Here is a 22,450-nt window from a genome sequence, read left to right as displayed (position 1 = left end):
TCTAAAAAAAAACATATATTCAAGCCTTATAGTTTATGATCTAAGCAATGTACATTTTCGTAATGTAGCAACATTTACCAGTGAGAACATTTTGAAAATAAAATTTTATTATTTTAAAACGTGAAATATTCCCCAAAAATTATGGGGAGGAAGGTTAAACTTAAAAAACTGCTTGTTCTTGAAAAGCTATAGCATCCATACCTTTACTGGAGGCTGACGTGTATAGTGTGAGACTAAGAAATTCATGGCCAAGTCTTCACAATTCATATATTCGTCGACCTTTTCCCGAATTTCTTGGGGCATGGCATAGGTATAAAGATAGGAATAGTACTTGTGGAAAAAAGCAGCCCCTGAAAAACAAACCTTTTAAAATAAATAAAAAATGAAAAGTAAAAATTTTCCGATCCAAAATTTTCCATTGCTTTGAAAAAAATATTTTTACGTTTTCTTTAAACTACAAAAATTAAAAACTAAGTATTTGCAACAAATTTCTAATTTGTTTCTACAAATTTCTAATTTTTTTCTACAAATTTCTAATTTGTTTTTACAAATTTGAAACAAATTTTCACAATTTAAAAAAAAAGAAAATGAAAATTTTTAGATCAAAAATTTTCCAGTGCTTCAAAAAAATGTGTACATTTTCTTCAAATTACGGAAATTAAAAACTAAGCAGCTGAAACTACTTGTACTTCTGTTCAGAGATTTCAAAACAATTTTGATGTGGCGAGTTAGCATCAGCAGTAGTCGTAACACAGTTTCTTAAACTAACTAGGAAATATATATTATACCAAAGATTTTAATTGATTCTCTAGAAATCGAAAACTAACTATAATTCAAACTTGTATTATTCAAATTGGTAATTTTAACTCAAACCCAAGCTACGCAAACCTAATTGGATTTCAAGCTTTTTAAAATATTTAGTTTATGGGCTCATCTTCTATGTAGAGACACTACATATAAGACCAGCCCATAAACTCGCATAAACTGCGGATCTTACTATTTTAGTAAGATCCACACCGTTGCCAAATGCGTTAGCACCAATCATTAGTAAGAACTATTTGTTAGTCAGCATTTATATTCCCATGTGCTACCAGAACACTGTCAGTAGGAATTAAGACAAAAGAAACACGTTTTCCTCTTCCTAGTAAGAATACATATAAAAAAGTAAAATAATAGAAGTTCAAGCCAACGATATTCTTCAGATGCGTAACTGACAATCTTACATTTTTCAATATAAAGGCTATGGAGGAGAGGGGACATCCCAAAAGACATGGTTACTCGACTTTTCAACTATGATAAAACTAATGTCTATCTGAAAATTTTTAATTGTATGTATTTGGGGAATTGATGGGCGGGGGGAGGGCATTACCATACTGTTCAAACATAATATGAATAAAGTGTTTCTACTTCAGTAGTTTGTTAAGGTTTTTAGAGGGTGACAGTTTAGGTCTAGGGATTTGAATATCTTTCGGTTTTATCAGATTTATCTCGGATTTGATTGAAGGGGAAGAATTTAGAGCTTTATATCAGAATTCATAAAAACAAGATTTTAATTAGTTTTCTTAACGAGACTCCCTTTTTTAACGTCGTTTTTACTAGGAAATCGCCTGATGACCCAGTACTAGTTTTAGTCATTTAATAAACGTCATCGTGTTGATAGGAAACTCCACTCCAAATATAAAATATACGCTGAACGATACAGTATACATACAATATACGTTGCATTACAGTACACACTCACACTTTATATTGGTAAATGTTTTGTGTATCGGCTTTCCTGAATTTTACACTATAAAACTTAAAAGTAGTGCCATTCGATACACTATATGCACTAACTCCACATAAAAGTTTTTTACCGTCACAGCTGTGTCCTAGCCCATACGGTATATAATACAGAGTGGAAGACAATAAGGCTGAAAAATTCGAAATGTTGTTAAATATACCTGTTAAAACCATAGAGAGTTCACAGGAATAATTTGAGTTATAATGCCAACCTCCATATAGCGGATCCCAAGCATGGAAACGACCCGGAAAACCTACAATTCGATCACGCTGCTCCCTCCATACCCTAAAACAAAAACACCAGATCAGCTTTTTGTAGAAGTCGGCTCCAATTTTCGGCTAAACAATTGACAATGTCTAAAATTTAAAGCTTTGGAACTGGAAGTTCTGTGAATTAATAAAGGTGGGAAGTTATGGGATAAAAATTCGATAAATTCAATCTTAAGCCACTAACTTCAACTTCTTTGGGTGGGGGAGATGAAGTTAGCCCTTCAGACCAGCCTCGGGGAGGGGTAAGAGCTTACTTCTATTTCTTCTCTGTGAATGTTGTTTCTTCTATTATTTCTAACTTATGAATTACGGTTTCGACTGATGAGATGTTATTCTAGATAAATATCCAGCATATTACGAAGTAGTCTTTAAAAACAAAGAAAATTTGAAAAACAAAATAAAGGAAACCAAAAATAGAAGCAATTCTAAAATTAAAAAATCCAGGCAATAACAAAATAAAATAAAGGATTTTTATCACTTACGGTAAAAGCCATAAAGCATCAAAATAAACTGAAAGAGCTGTAAATTTAATTGGTTTACTACCTGGATTTTACGGGAGTAACTTTGTTGAAAATATTGGATTTAAATTATTTTACTTTTTCCTTATAAAATATGTTCAATCCGTTATTTATGTATGCGGTGAACACGCCTTATTTGATTTGGACAACTTATTTACCATCTATTTCTACTTTCCTGTCCGTTTCACTGGCTTTAAAACCGTTTCTTTAAAACAACTTTTTTTTTCTTTTTTATTCTATACCTTCTTGTTGCTTATTTTTTTAAATTCTGTATCACGATGCTTGCATCTTCAAAACACCTGTTTTATCATAAAAACTGATATATTTTAGAATAAACCACCATTGTCCCAAGAAGACGGAAGCTGTCAGTCCTTCTTTGGGAGGGAATCACCAAAATTGCACCCAATGTATGTTTTTCTAATAATAGGAGACAATTCTTTTTAGAGTCGCCAATTATCAAGAGAGCATATGTTGGGGGCAATTACCCCCCATAGACTTTGGAAAACACCTTCTTGTCTCATTTCACAACTATTTTCTATTTCATCATGACCAACTGATCCCCTCTCCCTACAGTAATTGCCCCCTAGCATTTGCGTGGATCAGCACCACTCAATTCTTCTCTCCTTATAACCCTGAAGTCCTCATGGAAAGTTTGAAAAAGTGAGGCTTAAAGTTGTTTTTGAAGGTTCAGGTCCCTACCCCTCTTTGTTATTATAGTTTTTTTTGCCAATTTAATCCATCACTATTTATTCGGTCAGAACATCAGCTAATTTTTTACTTTGTTAAGTGCGTCTACTTGTCCTTTATCTGTAATTGGCTTACATAACTTCCTTTAGGATTTAGGTTGGAATAATTCTGAATTTTGTACTGGCCTTGAATTAGTCTCTTTGCTTTTTTGTCGAAATAAGACTATGTATAGAAGAAGAAGAAGCGACCTACTTACCTAAAGCCAAAGACTATTTCGTCGTGTCTTAAGTGGACATCATCATCAACAGAAAGAATAGCCTCTGTTTCTATTTCATCAAAGGGCAAAAAACGGTTGTTCAAACTGTTCTTTTCTGTTTTTACAACCTAGACAAAACGAAAAATAATCCACTTAAATATTTAAAAACTTACATTGAAATTATTCGATAATTTTTACTATTTATATCAAATTGATAACTTAATACATGGAAATAGATTAAATACGGATAAATTATTTATCGCTATAGAATACATAAATTACATTGAAGTTCGGATAATCGCAAAATAGGAATATCCCGTTTGATAATTCAAACGGGAAAAACCCTCGGTTTGAAATAAAAGGGGGCATTAATGCCTCGTTAATGTCTCTAGGCAAAGTTGAATTGTGTGTTGTATTGTTTGTTGCGCATGATATTTTGCCCGGCTTGGTTTCGGACACGTAGTCAGTGGATGGGGTCTAATTGTCATTTTTCTTCTTGGTGTGTGTTTTTTTTATCTCTTTTTTATCTGTTTTGTTTTCTTTGTTTCTATCTTTATATCTTTTTATCTATATCTATATGTGTCTATCTACTACTACTGCTAACAAAATCACTGTACCAAAAATCCATAGGTCACTAATACACGGCAAAATTGTAGAAGTTTCTTGGCTGTACCTAGAGGGTAACCACTGCTCGAGGAAGGAGGCCCCACTTAAAGCCACCCCCCCCCCAGTTCTCAATTAAGGATTTGTTTGCTGTGATGTCATAGCGGTAAAATTAAAAATTGTTAGTGATATCACAAATATATTTTCATTAGGGAATGAAAAGCATATTTGATTGATATTTTTGTTATTGGAATATTTTTATCAAGGTTGGAAGCCTTATAATCCGTAAATAATTCTTCACATGCTACAAGTTTTACCTTGGCCAGTCCCTAAACGATCTTAAAAAAAGATGGGGGATCTTAAAAATCTATCTTAAAAAGGACCTTAAAAAAATCTTAATACAAAAAATTCAAGTTTTGAATTTTAATGTTACTCTTAACTCTTACAAAATAAAGAATTAAAAACAATACAGATTAATGTAAAAAGAGACAGCTAACCTGATACAGCATAGGTAACAAATGACAGCAAAATTGTCGTTTTAAATTAAAAAATGAGAACCGTAGTAATGCATTACAGGGTCGACGCAAGGACCTGAGTAGTCAAGAAGCGTCGTTAATCTGATTAATTAATATATGAGTTGAATACAACGAAATGTATAAGTGGGGCTCCCACTCTCTTAACCTCATTTTCTTTGAATAAAGCGCCCCCCCCCACAGTCACACAAATTTATTTTATCACGTAAATTTTGCTGTTCAATCAGCGATATTGATTTAAAAAAGATTAATTGGAATTGATTAGCTCGGCGACAATAAACTGGCTTTAGATCAATCAGAAACTCCAAATCCTAACGTAACAGAATTGCTTCTACTATTGACAACTCAAAAACGTTTTAAAATACGTTTTTATCTTCAAATGCACCAAGGTAAATAAAAATAGGAAATAGGAAAAATATAAAACAAAAGGAAACAAAAAAAAAAGGAAATAAAAGGGGTGGGAAGAAAGAAATGGTACAAAACCGATATAAAAAGGAAAAAAAGAAAAAAGTTAAAAAAATTTTCCATGTCAACAGGAAAAAATAAAACTTTTAAAAATGCAATCGTGAAGGACTAATGGTATAACTTATAAATAAGGATCTTAATGACAAAATAAACTTCTATGTGACCATAAAAACATGTCAACAGGAGTCTCAGGAAGTCCCAACGGGTGTCAGGTTGGATATAATTTATTACTAAGCTTAAATTCCATTTAAATATTTTCAAAATAAGACAAAAACGCAAAAAAAAATTCTTTTCGCTTCCCATATTTCATCTTTACGGGAGGACAAGCATAAAATGTTTATTTAGACATTTAGTATTACATTTGTTTAGTCATTGGGGACAGAAGAAAAGGAAAGGAGAGGGAATAAAAAACAGAAGACTCAAAATGAACGTAATTACCAAGAATGAATTAAAGAAACACAAAGGGAACAGTTTTATGTTTTCAATAAAGTAGAGATTGAATAAAGTATAAAGGAAGAAATAACAAGACAAACCTACAAACAAGTAAAATCAAAAGAGCCATTATATGTATTGCATTTTTTTTCATTATTTTACATTTTTTATCTAAAAAATTAGTAACATGTAATTTTTATTAAACGTTATATTGTATTCAACAAATAAAAAAAAATTAATTTTCCAGTAATTTAAAATTTAATTTTTGAAAAAGGTTAATCTTTACCAGAGCTATTATTTTTAAATTAAGAAAACAGAAAAATACAACAAACAAAAAAGAATAAAACAAAACAGAAAAAAGTCGAAACTTTAAAAATTAGGATACTAAATATAATTTACCCTAAAGCTTTTAGGGTATCCGCAGGTATATGAGGGAAATCAATGTGTATAAAACAGTCTAACCACAATGGTTACTCCTATATCAGAACAAAAATGAAGGAAAAATGAAACAAAAACAAGAAATGAAGAATAAAAATTGTGATGGCGGTTTGACGTAAGTTGATTTCACGCTGTCAAACCAAAACAGAAACCGTTTGTCATGGTATTGCGGATCAAAACTAGACTGCTAGTGACGAGGAGAAGAAAAAAAGTAGAAAAAAATTAAAAAGAAGAGAAGAAAAACGAGAAGAAGAAAAAAATAAGCATATAGTCACCACAATGGGCACTCCTATATCAGGCCATTGCAGGTCTTCAGCTGGCGGTTGCCGAGAATTCCAAACCACAATGACTTTATTTAAATATGGAACTTCGTTTAATCGACCTAAAGAAGCAATCATAACCTGAAAATAAACTATGATTCATTCAGTGTCAAATAAACTTATTTAAATACAACCACGACTATTGATAACTTATTGCAGTTCCAAACCACAAAAGGCCAGCAGGGGGGTACAAGCCCCTCTTCCGCAAAAAAACTCAAAGCTTCACACTTCACTCCTATCGACGAAGTTTCCTATTTTATTTAAAAATTAACATGAATCCCTCTCACCCCATTCGTGGAACATCTACTTTTTTTTGGGCCTCAGCCGAATTTCCAAAAATAACTTTATATATAAAACTTTATATATATAATAATTACTGAAAATATCCTTTTTCAGAGGAAACAGCTTCAGGTTCTAAAATTGCTAGGTAATAACGGGACTGGGTCCGTTACGTCAGGTAATAACGGTCAATAACGGTCAGGGTTATGATTTGCATAGCATCAAATCAACGTATAGAACAATTTCTTGATGGAATAATTAAAATAAAGATAGGTCTGTCGCTTTTAGGACTAGAGTTTACAACATAAAGACTAAAAAAAAAGAAAAACAAAAAAGAAAGAGTAGAAACACCAAGGTTTTGAGTGAGTATCATCTATTCCTGGTCTCGGATCTTTACATATGTCTTTTCTTGTAGCACAATATTTTAGTAGGCCTACCCTACAAAAGTTTTCTATTGTTTATGCGAAGTGATGTGACAGTTCATTACACGATGACGGTACTTTCGCAGTTAGTAATAAAAGTCATGCCACAGATAAACGGACTTTTTACTCATAAACAAATATTGTGACCTAAAAACATTGCGGTCTTTTTACTGACTTAAAACTTCACACAAAAGATACAATCAGCTTTTATTTTGATTCTACTAGTTTAAAATTTTGGTTTCTATTTGGTGCATATAGGCGCGGTATTAAAGGGACGCTGTTTAAACTCCAGAAATAAGGTATAATGCTATTAGTTAGTGAATAGACATCACAGAAATAGGCCAATAAAACTGAAGCATGTTTTAACACAGAAGTATAGGAAAATAATATCTCTTTTTCTCTCTGGTCAACCATGCTCAAGTGATTGTAAAGCCCCGTGAACAAAAAAAAGACATAAGTACACACATTCAGAAACATACTGACGTGGGCATTGGAAGCAAAAGTTAAAACTGGTAATTGATTTCCTACTTAATGAAAAAAAAAAAACTTTGTAATTCGGATAATTAAGAAAAGTGGATAATAGCTTCGCTTCAATATTTGAGATTCGAGCTAGTTTCTTTTTTAAATTAAAAAAAGGGAAATACTAAATACTAGCAGAAACTTTTATAAAATGACGTTAAAGGAGTACCATGTATTTGATTTTTTTTTAACCTGAACTATAGAAACGTCCAGGGATATGAACTTAAGAAAACGATATAAACTTACAATTTATCCTATTCCTTCCGCATAGCGAGAAACAAACATATGCTTTTTTACAGGTCTTTAGAAGACTTTGTGGAAATAGAATATAATAAGTAGTTCAATTAAAAATATTGGGTTTGAAACTTGAGCTCAAAATAGATTAAAGCTAAATTCTGACCAAAGACGGCAAACTTTCTAAGCAACGCCACCAATTCAAAACTCTGATCAAGAGATGCCGCCAATTCAAAACTCCGACCAAGTGACGCCGCCAATTCCAAAGTCCGACTGATATGTCTGATGGAAATCGAAATATTTTGTTGATGTCCTAAAAATTTTATACAAGAAAAATATTCTATGACCTATTGAAATTAACGTTAATGCAATTTAATCAGCTGGAGCAGATTGTTTAAAACTGACCAAAATGGCGACCCAAGTCCAGCTGCCAAAGTGATATAAAATCAGCAAAACCTAATCGGCGAAAAATTTCAGCATATATCCAATGTTCGGCATGAGCGACAAATGAAACTTAAATCTAAAATGGATTGAACCCCGATATAGAATTGAAATATTTTTACCAAAAAGTTAAAAGTATTTCTTCCATATTTAGGGTAGTATAGCAGTATCAAGTGTCCTTTTTTACGGCCAAGTGTTTGTTACTTCTTTTTTTCTCTATTTTTCTTTTTGTAGTGAATATCAGTAGAAGCAAAACCATTTCACCATCTGGCTAAGAAATTTATCAACACTGACTCAAATGGCGGCATGAGTAAATAAGGCATAAGTAAGCAGTAATGCACCCAAAGCGATGTTTGACCCCCTGTCAGGACTCTCTTTAACTGTCTAAAGACCCATAAATTCATTAGAAAACCGTAAAAAAAAGCTATATCAAATGTTCCCTTACATATACTATACATATCCCTACATTATATTATATCCCTATACATAATTTATGATAACTTATGTATCATAAGTTATTACTAGAGACCAACAAATAAAAATTTTAAATTACTTGATCCCTCTCATATGCCAGCATGACTACAGTGAACTGTTCACGGGGCCGATTTCCTCCGATAACTTCACTAAATTCTTTCCCTGCTCCACCAGCGCCACCATTTACAGGCCGAAAACCATTCGAAGAGCCTAAAACATTGAAAAAGAAAAAAAATAATAGCTTGGTATATAAAAAAAAACTCAATATGTTACAGTAGGAGTATACAATCATCCACACATTCTTAGGAGTTTTTCAAACTTGTAGAACTATTCAAGCATAGTTCTAAGTATCCAACTATTATTATATAATATAAATTCAGGTTTGTTTTACTCACGTACATAGTGTTTGATGTGCAGTATATAATAACTAAAACAATATCAAACTTTTGAAGAATATGGCGTAGAAAAACAGAAATTGATTCCATATTCATAATCGTAATTAAAAATAAAAGCACTATTTTTGCAGTGTTTTTATCTTATAAATTGCTCAACTAGAAAAACAGAAAAATTAGCCGACTTGACTACCGTAATGATTTTCGCTGGTATAATCCACCAGAGCCTTGCAACCGTACAACTGCAGAGAAAAGGAAGAAAATTGTTTTGACCGTCATCTCCAGTCGGAAACTCCATTAAACACCATTTCATATAACAGACTTCGATAGAGATAAGTTCTTTTGAAAATACATTCAATTAATTATAAAACTAAACAAAATCTCGGCCAAATGGCATAATTCGTTTTAATCGTTTGTTATATATTAATACTCAACATAAACATATTTGAACTAACCGACGAGGAATAATAAACAAAACCAAAAACTGATAACAATAGTAATAAAAAAAAACAGAACAAAACAGAATATTATAAAAATACAAAATAGTACAAAATAGTAATAAAAATAGTAATAAAACAAAACAGAACCATAGTTGCAGCAGTATTAAATATATTTTAAGCAGTATATAATACTATTCTTATAAAATTGAATGCGTCTAAAGCGCCAGATATAGACGGTTTCCCGAACATAATGATAAGACAAATTGCTCATGAAATTGCAGAACCACTTACCTATATATTTAACTTTTCTTTGGCGCATGGACTGTGTCCGTCAAGGTGGAAGAAGGCCTTGGTAAAGCCACTTCACAAAAGTGGCTCCAGGTCAGATTTTAAAAACTATCGGCCAATTTCAATCACATCTATTTTTTGCCGAGTGATGGAAAAGTTGATTGTTTCACGCGTTCAAAAGTATTTTGACGGAAATCATCTTTGGAATCCTGCTCAGCATGGTTTTTGAAAAAATAGGTCTTGTAATACTCAGCTTTTTGCGGTTATTTTGGACTTTCAACGTTTTGCCGATTTAGCTATACCCTTTGACTGCATTTACATTGACTTCTCGAAGGCATTCGACAAAGTCTCAATACCCACGCTTCTTAAAAAATGTGCAGCTTATAAATTGGGTAAAAAAACAATTGCATTTATTGCTGATTATCTAAACGGACGAACTCAGCAGGTTGTTGTTGGTGAAGCTATGTCATCCTCAATTGATGTGTTAAGCGGAGTCCCCCAGGGTAGCTGCCTGGGTCCAATTTTATTTTGTTTATTTATTAATGATCTGCCTTCCTCTGTTCAGCATTCTACTGTCAAGATGTTCGCGGATGATGTAAAACTTTATCTACCAGTACGAGATCAAAACGATGTACAACTCTTGCAGGAGGATCTTGACTCTCTAACTTATTGGTGCGAATCTAATTCCATGTTCACAAACCCTTCTAAGTGTGTTGTTCTACACTATGCTCGTAAACTCCCACCTGTACATACTTACCAGCTGTCTGGCATACGAATCCCTTCTAACAAAATAGTGCGTGACCTTGGTGTTTACTTTGATACCCAATTGAAATTTGATAAGCATGTTTCGGAAATTGTAAAGAATGCAAATTATCGTTTATCGTCTATAAGGAGAAGCTTTAGTAGGTTTAACCTTCGTAATTTCTTACTACTATACAAATCAATGGTCCGCCCTCTTCTTGAGTATAATACTTCTGTTTGGTTTCCATTACGTCTAATGGATGATCATAGGATAGAAAAGGTTCAGAGAAGGCCACTAGATTGGCCCCATACCTTCAGCGCCTTTCCTATCCGCAGAGACTTTCTAGGCTTCAACTCCCGTCGTTGAAGTTTCGTAGACGTCGCAATGACCTTGTAAATGTGTTTCGTATAATTAAAGGAGTGGATGATGTTGATCCAAATTTATTTTTTAAATTCAGCCATTATCACTCTACTCTTCAGCATGATTATAAATTATATCCCCCAAAACCACTGAAAAAAATTGGTCAATTATCTTTTGTTAGTAGAGTTGCCGGACCATGGAATGGTTTGCCTTTGGAGGTTGTCGAGGCAGAGAGTATTCGAATTTTTAAGAGTGCATTAGTAAATACGCCTTTTTATTTAGACACTTTTGTTGTGTAGTGTCGTGTTATTTAGAAGTTATTGTTGTTTAGTTTGTCGTTGCCAATTTACTTTAGATTAGTATTATGATTTTGTGTTTTTGTGTTTTTGCGACAAGCATTGATGCTTACCGCTATTCGTATTAATAAATAAATAAATAAATATTTATTTAAAATCACTTGAATTAAGACTGAAATTTGACGATAGAATAAATTGGTTTTAAATTGTTTCAGTATTAGATATAGAATAAGACTGAAATGAAATTTAGCTTGATTTTCCTTTTTTTGAAGGTATACAGACATTCGGGACATTAGACCCCCCCCCCACCCCACATAGAGGTGCAATAAAATAGATAAGAAAGAACAAAACTGTTTAGAAAATGGGGAAATAATGCTTCATTCTACTTCAATGCTTCAATCTATCCACACCTAAGACTAAGGTTGACGACATAATAAATTGATTTTAAATTGGTTTAAAATGGCTTCAGAATTGAATGTAGACTAATATTGAATTTAAATATGGCTTGATTTTGCAGTATTTGTAAGGGCGTATAGAAATTCATGAGCCTGGACCACCACCCCCCCCCCGCCCAAACAAATAAGACACATACGAACAAGCAAAAAAAAGATTAGAAAATCGGGAAATAATGTTTTAAGCTATTCAATCTACTTCAGAGTGTCAATATATCCGTACTAAGACTGAGCTACACGAAAGAATAAATTGGTTTTCAAATTGGTTTCAAAATGTTTCAGCTTTAAATATTGACATAAAATGAAATTAAGTGTAACTTCATTTTGCAGTTTTCGCAAGGGTGCATACAAAATCAAAAGATTAGACCCCCCCCCCCCCCGCGGTAAACAGAGGTCCAATAAGATACACAAGAACGGACAGAAGTGTCTAAAAAATGGGAAATAATGCTTCAATCTACTTCAATGCTTGAATCTATCCATACCTAAAACTAAGGTTGATGACATAATAAATTGGTTTTAAAGTTGGCTTCAACATTGAATGTAGACTAAGATTAAAATTAAATCTGGCTTCATTTTGCAGTTTTTGGTAGATCGTGTAAAGAAATTTGGGAGCTTAGTCTCTGATGAAAAGCCACAAAGTAAATAACAATGGCATTCACAACCCCACAACATTGTATTAATGGCATCAGTAAAAAAAATAGCACAAATGAATTGTTAAACCAGTTAGATCTGCAAGATAATCACATTAATTTGCTCTCTTTGGTGTTAACTACTGAGTAGGCAACAGGGGGTAGAAGATATCAGTACTTGGGAATAGCAACCAGTGGTGCTCAGACCAGGATTTATCAATAGACCCACTAGGCCTAGAAGCGCACAATACCAGGGAGTGCAATAAATTATCACTGAGCGATTTTTTTCTTAACGAAAACTGAACTGATGTGTTTATCGTCAATATGCCAGGTGCACTCCACCGCCGGCAAATCACGTCCCAACAATTAGGAACCATGCAAATTATCTATTGAATCTTAATCCCAATCTTAAGCTTATGATTGCAGATGAATGCTTACATTTGAAACCCTTCTTGGTACAAAATACTGATGAAGAAAAGATGCATGACTTTAACTGATGTTAGTGTCGTGATTCCAGATTAATGCTTACATTTGGAACCCTTCTTGGTACAAAATACTGATGAAGAAAAGATGCATGACTTTAACTGATGTTAGTGTCGTGATTCCAGATTAATGCTTACATTTGAAACCCTTTTTGGTACAAAATACTGATGAAGAAAAGATGCATGACTTTAACTGATGTTAGTGTCGTGATTCCAGATTAATGCTTACATTTGAAACCCTTCTTGGTACAAAATACTGATCAAGAAAAGATGCATGACTTTAACTGATGTTAGTGTCGTGATTCCAGATTAATGCTTACATTTGGAACCCTTCTTGGTACAAAACACTGATGAAGAAAAGATGCATAACACTAACTGATGTTATAAAGGTCATGACTGCAGATGAATGCTTACATTTGAAACCCTTCTTGGTACAAAATACTGATGAAGAAAAGATGCATGACTCTAACTGACGTTAGAAAGGTCATGATTCCAGATGAACGCTTTCATTTGAAACCCTTCTTAGTACAAAATACGGATGAAGAAAAGAAGCATAACTCTAACTGAAGTTAGAAAGGTCACAACTGCAGATGAATGGTTACATTTGAATCCCTTCTTGGTACAAAATATTGATGAAGAAATGAAAAAACATTAATCTAATTGATGTTAGAATGGTTTAGCGTCATTTTGATGCAGTTGACATCTATCCAAGCATTGATATCACCTTTAGAATGGTTCTTAGTGTACCTGTGACAAAATTCACAGGAGAAAGATCCTTCTCTGCCCTTCGTCGGGTGGAGAACTATTTAAAATCTTCAGACACAAAAGATTGGCATCATTATCCCTTCTCACTATTGAGAGAAGGTTGGCTCAAGAGATGCGTGCGATGACGTCATAGACACCTTCGCATGAAAAAAAGCAAGGAGGAAGGCTTTATCCATTGGCTTTTAAGATAAACTGTCCTACTTACAAAATAGCGTATAATGCGTACATGTGTTTATGTGTTGCTACCTACCAAAGGATTAAGCTTATTTTCAATACCTTGTTGGTTTATTTAATTTACTTAATACCCTAACGTAAAAATATTTGATTTTACAATTATTATCATAAGTGAAATATATAAGCAAAATATTATCATATTTTGCGATAAAAAAGAAAGTGTCATCATAAAGAAGCATGTCATGTTAATCATAAAGTGTCATGTTCTTAAGGAAGATTGACCCTTCCTCCAATGGTATGAATACAGAGCAGTAAAAATATAGCCATAAAAGCGTCAAAGCTTTAAATCCGGTCCTGGTGGTGCCAAATCATGAAAATCCTGGGGAGGAGGGGGTAATATATATTTTTCCAAAATCCGGGAGGGGGCAGTTTTTTTCAAAGAAAATACTAAAAAAGGTATCTTTCAAAATCTAGAGGAGAATATGTCCCCCTCCCCCCATTGGTGCCCTGATAGCGACGAGGAATTGCCCGAAAGGCATTATCAGTAAAAAGCGGAAATCTTTTTGTGTTTCAATTTTTAAAGACTCAAGAGCAGATATTTATAGTCAATAAATTCTTCTCCAAAGATGATTTTAACTGCTCTTCTGGGCTCGTTAGATATTCCATTTGAACATTTTCTTCTTGTTTTAAGCAACTTAAACAGTTTCTTTTAGTGAGTTCATGGGTCTCGGACAAGAAAAGCCCGTTTCCTCGGACAAGCATCATAGGCTGAAATTAGATGGTTCGTCTGACCTGCGCCTACTAGGGATTCCTGGTTCATGTGGATCCTTACTACTAATACTACTAACGACTCACGGCAGTAACAAGCCCTCTGAGGCCAATTTAGCTACGCATGCTCCTCCTCCATCCCGATATATTCAAAGCCTCCCTCTTTACACCCTTCCATGAAGTTCCAATTTTCTTTACATCTTCCTTTGTGACATCCTCCCACTCCAACCGCGGACGACCTACATTCCGTTTAGCCATACACGGTTGGTCGAAAAGGACAATCTTCGGCAATTTGTCATCCTTCATCCACAGAACGTGCCCTAGCCACCTCAACCTTTCTCTCATTGTAGACCTAGAAAGGCGCACTGAGCCACACTTTTCGTACAGCCTACTGTTTAAAATATGGTCAGTCAGCCGGGTACCCAGAACAATCCATAGACAATTTATCTGGCAAACATCTAGCAAATCTGCATCTGCTTTTTGGAGCGCCCATGCTTCAGAGCCATATTTGACTACTATCATCTCTGTAGCTTCCAAAATCACAATCTTGGTTTGCAGACTTATTCTTTCAAACTTTCTTAAGTGTGAAAAAACACCCTAAGCCTTGGATATTTCTTTTTTAATCTTCACTGCTCTCACCGTCTTCACTAATAATACTATCAAGGAAAGTGAAGCTACCCACCTTATCTATCTTTTCGCTACCCAACGTAACCTTTTCATCTTTACTTATTCCTAGCCCCCGTTTATAACCTCCCCCGGAGGTTATACGTAAAAAACACCCCGTTTATAAACCCCCAGCAAAAACATCACCCCCCCCCCACCCATAACTGAATACATACTCCACAGTAACAAATACGACATGTAAAAAATGGGCAAGTATTATGACTTAAAGACATTTTCCCTTGGGCTGTGGGGGGTTATATTATATCCAAAAACATAGTTATTGAACCTTTCAACTACGATGAGCAAATAAGATATTTCAAAATTTTTATCAGACGACTTTGGGAAAAAAGACGGGGGAGGGAGCAAGGTTGCCCTCCATTCTTTTTGGTTACTTAAAAAGGGCACTAGAACTTTTAATTTCCATTCGAATGAGTCCTCTCACGATATTTTAGGACCACTGGGTCGATACGATCAACCCTGGAAAAAAAAAACAAATAAACAAATAAACAAGCATTTACGATCTTTCTTCTGGCAAAAATACAAAATTCCTCATTTTTTGGAGATAAGACCTCGAAACCACTACAATAGGGTTTTCTGATACGTTAAATCTGATTGTGTCATTTTATTAAGATTCTAGTATTTTTAAGAGGCTTTTCCCCTTTTTTCAAAAATAAGGCAAATTTTTTCAGGCTTGTAGCCTATAATCAGTAAGAATTATGAAACTTATATATTTAGAATCAGCATAATAAGCCAATTCTTTTGATATATCTATTGGTATCAAAACTCAGCCGGGTCGCTCCTTACTTACATTTCGTTACCACGAACTGTTTGATTATAAAATGCTTCTGACCCGTGGCCCCGTATGGAAACGGAATAATTTTACAGTTTTCCAGAAATTTCTTATGCTACTGTATGGGAGTAGGTTTTTTTTGCATATCCTAAGAAATTACCAACAGATTACTTATTATCAAAAGAAACCAAACAATACCATAAAAGAAAAAAAAGATGTCACTAAATGCCAACGCTAAGTATATTAATTCTATTTTGTTCTGGGTTTTCGATGCTTTTCTTTGAATTTGTCGGTTAATTTTTTTTATTGACTTTTGAACTAAATTACGTTTTTCTATTGACACTGAGTTGATCATAGGCATGCTTTAAAATGACAACTAAAATGACAACTTTCATTAGATGTTATAAAATTTGGAAAATATGATACAGCTTGAACATATTAAAGATTTGGACAGAAAGCGACAGTGAATCTATTCATTCTCCATATACAACATTTTCTACACAATTTTTCATATTACTAACAAATAGACCTTCAGCAACCACTGAAGAGAGGAATTATACCTAAAATTACCTAGAATAAATTGCCATGACAAAAATGATACCTTGACCCAAGAAAGTCTTGACCAAAAGCCCTTCAGGATTTCGGGCATAACCAAAGAAGACTTGGCAAAACCAGGTATTTTTTTAAAAAGCCAGCGACGTGCATTGCATATACATACCAACAAATCGGGCTTCAGTAGGGACAACTGGATCAAAAGGAGTATTCTGGAAAAGATGAAACGGTTCAAACATCACATTCCATCGCTCATAGCTGTTCATTGTTGTGTATGTGTAGTTCCTTACAAACTTTGGAGAAGCTAATGGTGGTTCAATAGGACCAAGATATTCATCTATTTCTTCATCAGATGGCGGAGGGTCAGTTTTCAATGGCTAAAAGAATTTAAATCTTAACATAAGCAATTGCAACACCTATACAAAAAAAAAATGTCGGATCAGAAAAAAAGATAAAAAAATAGAAAGAATGAAAAGAAATCAAAATTAGAGCAAAATAGGAAAAGGTAAAGGAATAAAATGAATATGGGCATTCTAAAAAAAAGATACCAGTCATATATTCTAAAAAAGAACATTTCTTAGAAGTTTGAAAAGAACTGAAAAGAGAATTAAAGAATCGAATTCACAGAATTTAAGAATCTATCGAGGTTCTACTTCGCAGGTCATACTGGAGTACTTGCACCCTTATAAGTCTATAATGAAAGATTCAGCATACTCTTATATTCACCCCGTCTTTCAGTTTTTGGTAGGCGTAGGCAAGTTGAAGAGGCTTCTAAACAAGTAATTCTATTTTATTTGATCATGATATTCAGAAGTGGGAGTGCCAGATTAGAAAGTCTGACTCTTTGGGTTTGTATTCTGTGGTAAAAGAGACACGGAGAGAGGAGGTATTTTTTAGTGCTGGACTATATGGGGATTACATTGGATGAAAGGGATGAGCCTTGGGTGGAAAATTGTTGGGAAATGGGGGTTCTATTAGCACTAAGGATCTGGCACGGTTTATTCGTGTGGGTATAACCCATCGTGAGGATGTTATGTAATGAATTTGTTTGATTGTATTAGTGTTTCTGAACAGTTTGTGTGTTGTAATCGTTTTGGTAAAAAGTCTGAAAAGAATCTTTTAACTTTGTTTGCATGTTGTTCTCCTTTTTTGTAGCCACGGCACTGCGTTTTTTTGGAGGGAGGGGGGCTCAAATACACTATATTACTATATACTATTATTCCAGTGTCTTTTTTTTTGTTAAAATGCAACCAAGCAACTAAAGTCTTCACCTGTCTGTATTGATGATATTAGTGTAAAATATATATACTAAAAAATCAAATATACAAATGCTAAAATTGTATGTCAAAAGTGCTGAGCTCTTATTTCATTTAAAGTTACAGTTCCAAACTTGTTTTAAATCTCTGCTGGTCCATAAAAGCTTTCTGTTTGGCAATGCCACTTCAATTCTATACACAGAAAACCCCTTTGAAATGCTCACCTTGTCCCATACCTACCGCAAATTTGATTAAAAATCCTTGAATATCTTTTTCTTCCTCAAATCAACGAAAGTAAAAATCTTGGATCTAATCAATTTATTTTTAAATCTGATGTTAGTTATCAACATACACATTGCCTTCTCTCATAAAAAAAAAGCCTGGCTTAGGGATCTTCACTTTATGCTCCTTGGATCTTTCTAAAGTTTTTGGCAGTGTGACTCACAGTCAAGTTTTTTTTTTGGAGGGGGGGGATGAGCAAGCAATAAAGGTGTTGAAAGGGGCAATGGGGTCCTTCCTATAGAAGACGCGGAATAGGAAATATCTTTTCAAAATATATAAGTATTGTGATAGAAAGAATTGAACAGTAGCGTAAAGAGCGTGGTTTAGGGATTTCCACTCTAAGTGTGGCCCTTGGACCTTTCTAAAGCCTTCAACAGTAAGTTCCACAGTCAGGTTTTTTTCTTGGGGGGGGGGCTGAGAAAGCAATAAAGATGCTAATGGGATGACAGCTCTCCTGCTATAGCAGAGTCTTGTTGTGCTTATTGAACAGGAAGTTTTCGTTTTTGTTCAGGAAAATGTTTGATGTCAAATATGTTTTTGTTCTGTCTTATCAAATGTTTTTTGGCCTTGCATAGGAAATTGACACCCAAAAGTCCTAATCTTAAGTCTTAAACACGATATTTATTCAAGTGTCTGTGTGTGTGGGGGGGGAGGGGTTAAAGCAAATGCAAAACAAGCGAAAATTATGAAAAAATACGACATTATGGAAGCAATTGTACAAACATTCTGATTTATAAGGGAGCCATGCTCAATAAATACAACTGATTGCGATCTCATCTGACAATTCCTAAGTAAAAGCTATACAAGGTACTCACATTGAAAGTGGAATTGAACACAGATAAGGACGGTGTTTCTTCTAAAGGGCTTGGAAATAACCGTAATGTATCGCGTAACGCAGATAGCATGGTTGCCACAACAGTTTCAGCAGTCTTAAAATATTTATCCCAAATAATCCTCCCGAACCGCCGTAAACTTAAAACATCCGCATCTGAAATTGTTCTCAACAGATAGTGAACTTCGGTGGCTCTTGCTTTTGGCATTATTATCGCTGCCCTACTCCAGTCGATCTCATTTTGGAATGGGATGTCAATGTAGCCTAAAATAACAGGAATTGCACCAAATTTTAAAGACTCATAAAGGCGCTGCTGTACACTTTTTGTTGATGTAATCTTAAAATCCTGAGGTGACAAAATTAAAGAAAAGGTTGATTCTTTCAATATTTCTTCACGTGACTGATAGGTTCCACATAAAGCATATTCTTCTTCTTCTGCACTAAGCACATTATTTATACACTTAAAGTGAATTAGAAATTTATCGTCAGTTGTTGACAACTGTAATTTCTTCAAAACAGATATAACAATTTGTTCTTCAGGGCTTTGGGATTTAACCTCTCCTTGAAAACTTAATAAATATTTACGACGGGCTGGAGATAAGGGTGGGAGGCTTAAAATATCACTAGACACTTTTGTAAATGGAAGCACAATATCATAATTTTTTCTATAGCTAGAAGAATACTGTCTGGCATAGATGGCCCTACTCATACTACTTAAACTCTTATTATTCAAATCTATTACAACATGATTTCTTCCATCACCTCTCCAGTGGGCTAGTTTGGTCAAATCCTTGTTGAGGTTCACCACAAAATACAAACAAGCCTCTTCTGGATTTTTAGTAATGAAACCAGAGCTCTCTAGGGCTTTTTGCCACATTAGAGTATCAACAAACGCTCTTTCTGCAACAGGGTATAAAAATACTTTTAACTCTTCTGTAAGGGGGCACTGAGAAAAGTCGAAACAATAGTCCAGCCTACACTGACTTGCTGATTTATCAAATATATATTTTGATTCTTTATCATACTGAGGTACTATGTGGAGGGGTGGGGCCAGTTCAGGAGTATTCTTTTCCATTGCCTCAAGTCGCATTACTTTAGCTTGCTCTAACGATTTATAGACTTTTTCTTTTTCAACTTGTACTTTAAGTATTTCTGCCCTTGTCTCATTCACTTTTTTCGTCAGTGTTGTCAATTCGTCTAGAATTTTCCGCCGTTTTAATTCCAAGTCTCGGAGTTCCATGCTAACAGAGTTTTTTAGACGAATCATATCTTCAAGACTAAATCTCAAACTTGACATTTTTGAAAGATCTGTGGCTTCCACATATGTTACATCACTTTCATAGGTTGGACTATAAGAGTATTTTGAAAACATAGCATAAATCTGCAAAAAAAGGACAAAACAATTAGACAAGGAAATCAGCAATTTATTTCGGGTGAGGGGGATTAAATTTTTCTTTAACGTAAAAATAAACGAATTGCGTAGACAACATACAAAAGTGTTACACAAGTCGTAAGAATTCTGTATTTTAGTGGGGTAGGGGAAAAGCAGGTGTGGGTTCAAAGGTGAAACCACTGATCTGTGCCCATGCTTGCGTAAAGGTCAAATATTCAAACTGATAAAATATTAAATAATACTGTTGTACAAAAAACGATTACCGTATGCAAATATTGGAACTTTTCAATGAAAATTCTTTTTAGGCTGTTAAAAAACTTTGCATACGCAGTTTTTATCAAACTTAAAAACCAAAATAACCGAATCCTATGTTTTTAACAACTCTATATTGAAAAAATAAAAAACACCTTTAAAATAAAAAATCATCTAAAATCACATCTGTCAGAATGAACTATCAAATACATTTTAATTTGTCTGAACCAACAAATAAGCCAAATGGAAAAATTATTGATCAGTAAAAGCATTATCTGAGCTCTGAACAAATGCTCAAAAACACAAAAATAGATTCTCAAAGAATGAGTCAGTAATTTGAAGATCAATAGTTTCTAAGCTCTTCTTTGGGGCAATATATGCTCTGTAGTCGTATCAATCGGAAGGAAAGCATATGTGCCCCTAGGATCCCCTAAATTTTGGAAGATATCCTTTCTGAGAGGTATTTTCATTGAAAATTGCCTTTCTTGGAATTTTTATTGAATAAACTAAAAACTGACAAAATTCCCCCCCCCCATATTTTGAAAAATACATTTTGCACCCTTCCTCCCTCTTTAAATTTTCGTGAATTGACATCACTGAATTGTTGGTACCCAAATCTTATACAACAACCATTCACCAACAATACAAACTAAAAGACAGATTTTTAAAAATTTCAATGTAGGCCAGCGAGAGTCAAAATACAGAGAAAAGAACAATTCTATACAAATATTTTCTCACTCCATATTTTTTATATCCACGTATGTTTAAGAAACTTATTTCTCTTTAAACCAATTATACCAATGGACAAAGCTAGGGTCTTTAGTTTAACTGTGACACAGGAACTTCACTAAAAACTAGTTTAGCCGTGTTACACAGGAAGATAAGTCAATTAATATGGGAGGATGCAAATCTGGCTATTAAATGCAATAGCTGCCCAACAATTAGCAAAGAAAATAAACAAATAAAAAAAAAACACCCAGGGATATATTCAAAAAACAAACATTTCAAAATATACAAAAACCCATCTGTTTAATAAAAAGCTCAACTTACATTTGAAATTGAGATATGCATGATAATTATAAAACCAAATATTACAAGATAAATGGCCAAAGTTCCAGCAATGCATCGGTTCAGACTCAGCTTTTTGAAGTTGATCCCCATATTTGATCAGTGTCACCAGATTTGTCTCCACATTTTCAATCTAAACTCACCAAGACATCCAGAGCTGGAACATAATTAAAACAGATAAAATTTAAAATTAACAAGAAGAAAAACAAAACAGATATCATTTAAGACTAAGAAGAAGAAAATTAAAATAGATATGATTTAAGATGAACAAGAAGAAAAATAAGCTATTTGATATCAATTTCCAGCCAACTGAGATACCTGAAATTGATAGGTATCAATTAGAAATTGAAAACAATGATGAAAAAAATAATTATTTAACTATTTACATTAGTGTTGCAGCTTTGAAAAGGGCTATATGGCTGTTCAAATAGAAACAAATTATGTGAAAACTATACATGCCATTTAAGAGATACTATCTATAGAATAAAATAAAATTAATCAATCATGTCCAAAAAACAAGACTTGACCAATCCCAGTCTAAAGTTTCTGCACCACATAAAAAGTGATTATATGTATTAAGCATAAAATCAAGAGAAGTTGAAGAAAAAGATAATTAGGGGGCTCCCTGGGCTTTAATAATCAATACAGCATAGGTGATAAGAATATACAGCACATAGCATTCTTCTTAAAGAGGTACATGCTGAACTGTCTCTTCTGTTTACCTAGCTTTCCCTAGGTCTCTAGATTCGAAGTGTTAGCCTGCAGACAGAAGTAAAATAACCAGTTACTTGAAGTCTCTGGGTACCATAGAGTTCTTGCCAACCACTAAGTAAAATCTTGAGTACATTATGCCAGGTATTACACTATGTTTCATATGTAAATTAAGATTTCAGAGCATTGA

The 22,450-nt window shown here is 33.9% G+C and overlaps 1 protein-coding gene across 3 annotated transcripts in view; it reads right to left on the bottom strand.

Annotated features, from left to right (window-relative positions):
- LOC136032789 (exostosin-3-like) overlaps positions 1 to 22,450 on the bottom strand; it is a 42,786-nt gene that overhangs the window by 9,479 nt on the left and 10,857 nt on the right. For 2 of the 3 annotated variants that reach the window (XM_065713157.1, XM_065713159.1), the window contains exons 2-9: positions 21,532 to 21,706; positions 18,820 to 20,217; positions 16,633 to 16,843; positions 8,753 to 8,883; positions 6,260 to 6,385; positions 3,514 to 3,641; positions 1,944 to 2,068; positions 202 to 350 (exon numbers count right to left, since the gene is read on the bottom strand). In XM_065713157.1, the coding sequence (XP_065569229.1) occupies positions 202 to 350; positions 1,944 to 2,068; positions 3,514 to 3,641; positions 6,260 to 6,385; positions 8,753 to 8,883; positions 16,633 to 16,843; positions 18,820 to 20,217; positions 21,532 to 21,642 (2,379 nt within the window). In that variant the 5' untranslated portion in view covers positions 21,643 to 21,706. The remainder of the gene's footprint in view (positions 1 to 201; positions 351 to 1,943; positions 2,069 to 3,513; positions 3,642 to 6,259; positions 6,386 to 8,752; positions 8,884 to 16,632; positions 16,844 to 18,819; positions 20,218 to 21,531; positions 21,707 to 22,450) is intronic. The other variant, XR_010618783.1, reaches the window with a different exon arrangement.

The sequence above is a fragment of the Artemia franciscana genome, chromosome 11, assembly GCF_032884065.1.
Source record: "Artemia franciscana chromosome 11, ASM3288406v1, whole genome shotgun sequence".
In the NCBI taxonomy this organism is placed as follows: domain Eukaryota; kingdom Metazoa; phylum Arthropoda; class Branchiopoda; order Anostraca; family Artemiidae; genus Artemia; species Artemia franciscana.
The sequence above is the reverse complement of the archived record's forward strand: the minus strand, read 5'-3'. Positions and strand labels throughout refer to the sequence as shown.